The sequence below is a fragment of the Condylura cristata genome, unplaced genomic scaffold (genome assembly GCF_000260355.1).
Source record: "Condylura cristata isolate star-nosed mole 26May11 unplaced genomic scaffold, ConCri1.0 scaffold00015, whole genome shotgun sequence".
Taxonomy (NCBI): Eukaryota; Metazoa; Chordata; class Mammalia; order Eulipotyphla; family Talpidae; genus Condylura; species Condylura cristata.
The window spans coordinates 7639773-7641344 of record NW_004567116.1 but is presented as its reverse complement, the minus strand read 5'-3'; the positions used below and the strand labels follow the sequence as shown (position 1 = coordinate 7641344).

The window sequence follows — 1572 nt, the reverse complement described above, 5'->3', positions numbered from 1 at the left end:
CCCTCCGCATCTCTGGCTGGTACCCCAGTTTTGTACGAATAAATAAGTAAATAAATAAATCTTAAAAAAAAAGTCCATTGTTTAAAACACACACATGTAACACATACATCTAAAAAGCATTTAGCGCCAACTCAATTTCTTATGCCACCAAATGACAATGAAGTCATAATCAGAATTGAAAGAAAAGGAGGTGGTGAGGTGAAGAAACTTGCTTACATTTGTAAGGCTGATTAATATTGGAGACAAGTTGAGAAATCAAGCCTGGTTGTTCCTGAACTCTAATGTCTGACTTCAAAGCATTTAAGTCTAAAACTCTTAAAGTTTGATTACATTCATGAGACGGAGTCTTTTTTATCATCCAAATTTGTGATCACTATTATCATTTTATGATACAAACTTGTTCTACTCACAGCTAATTTCCTCTAATAGCTATTTTGTTCTCAGAATCTTTACTTTGCTCTGTGTTTAAACCAGAATTAAATGCATGGATGTTTTATGACTTAAATTTAGACTTCATCAGTTATTTTTTGTGTTAACCAATTCTCCTTACTAGGCTTTCTGCAGGCAATTGTATCCAATAGGATGTGGTGGCAATGCAATTTTTAAAAAGTGCCTTTGTGTGCAAAGACTGCGTTGGTATTGTTGTAATTTTTTTTTTCTTTTTAATCTGTGTTAGAACTTTTGTAAGCCATTAATTCAGGAATATATCAAAAAGTGTATTCTGATAGAGTTACTTCTTGAGGACTCTCTTCATCCTTTTAAAGATAGATATTTATTTTTCTTTTTGGAAAATTAAACAACTTTATAGCTATAATGTTGGATATAGAGTACTTAAGAATATGTGATTCACACCCTCAATCAGAGTAACATTGCATATTGTGTAGCAGTTGGTACTTTGTTCCTTTCCTCCACAACAGATATTAAAAAATATATTTTATGACTACTCTGATGTAAAGATTATGCAAGGTAATACAAATTAGATTTTTATTATATTCATTTTTTTCTTGTTTTAAAATAAATTTGACATTTCTGTGCCTCCTTAATTATTGTGGGCTCTAAGTGCTGATTGTAGAATAATTGACTAACATGTAATTAAGTAATAAGGAGAATAAATCTCTATACTTTCCCCTGGATTTAATTTGGCTAAGCATTCTAACACAAGGTTTATTTATCTCCAGTTTTCAATAATTGCCCCAAGATTTTCTTCATGACATTTTTTACTTCTGCATTTCTGAGGGTGTAGATTAAAGGGTTCAGCATGGGAGTTACTATGGTGTAAAACACGCTCACAGCTTTGTCAATGGGGAAGGAGATCACGGGTCTTAGGTACAGATACGAAGAAGGTACAAAGAACAAGATGACCACGGTGATGTGAGAGGCGCAGGTAGACAGGGCTTTGCGTCGCCCCTCAGCACTGTGGTTCCTCAGGGAGTGCAGGATGTAGATGTAGGAAGCAATGAGCATAGAAAAAGTGAGCAGACACATTGAGCCACTGTTGGCAGCAATCAGGGGTCCCAAAGTGTGAGTGTCCGTGCAGGCTAGCTCCAAGAGAGGGATTAAGTCACACATAAA

General features: G+C 35.0%; 1 protein-coding gene across 1 annotated transcript in view; it reads right to left on the bottom strand.

The window, feature by feature from the left end:
• Window positions 1-1164: 1164 nt before the first annotated feature.
• The window catches only part of LOC101632346 (olfactory receptor 4C45-like), an 8135-nt gene continuing 7727 nt past the window's right edge, over window positions 1165-1572 (bottom strand). Inside the window, exon 2 of the mRNA XM_012725275.1 lies at window positions 1165-1440. Coding sequence (XP_012580729.1) covers window positions 1165-1440 — 276 coding nt within the window. The remainder of the gene's footprint in view (window positions 1441-1572) is intronic.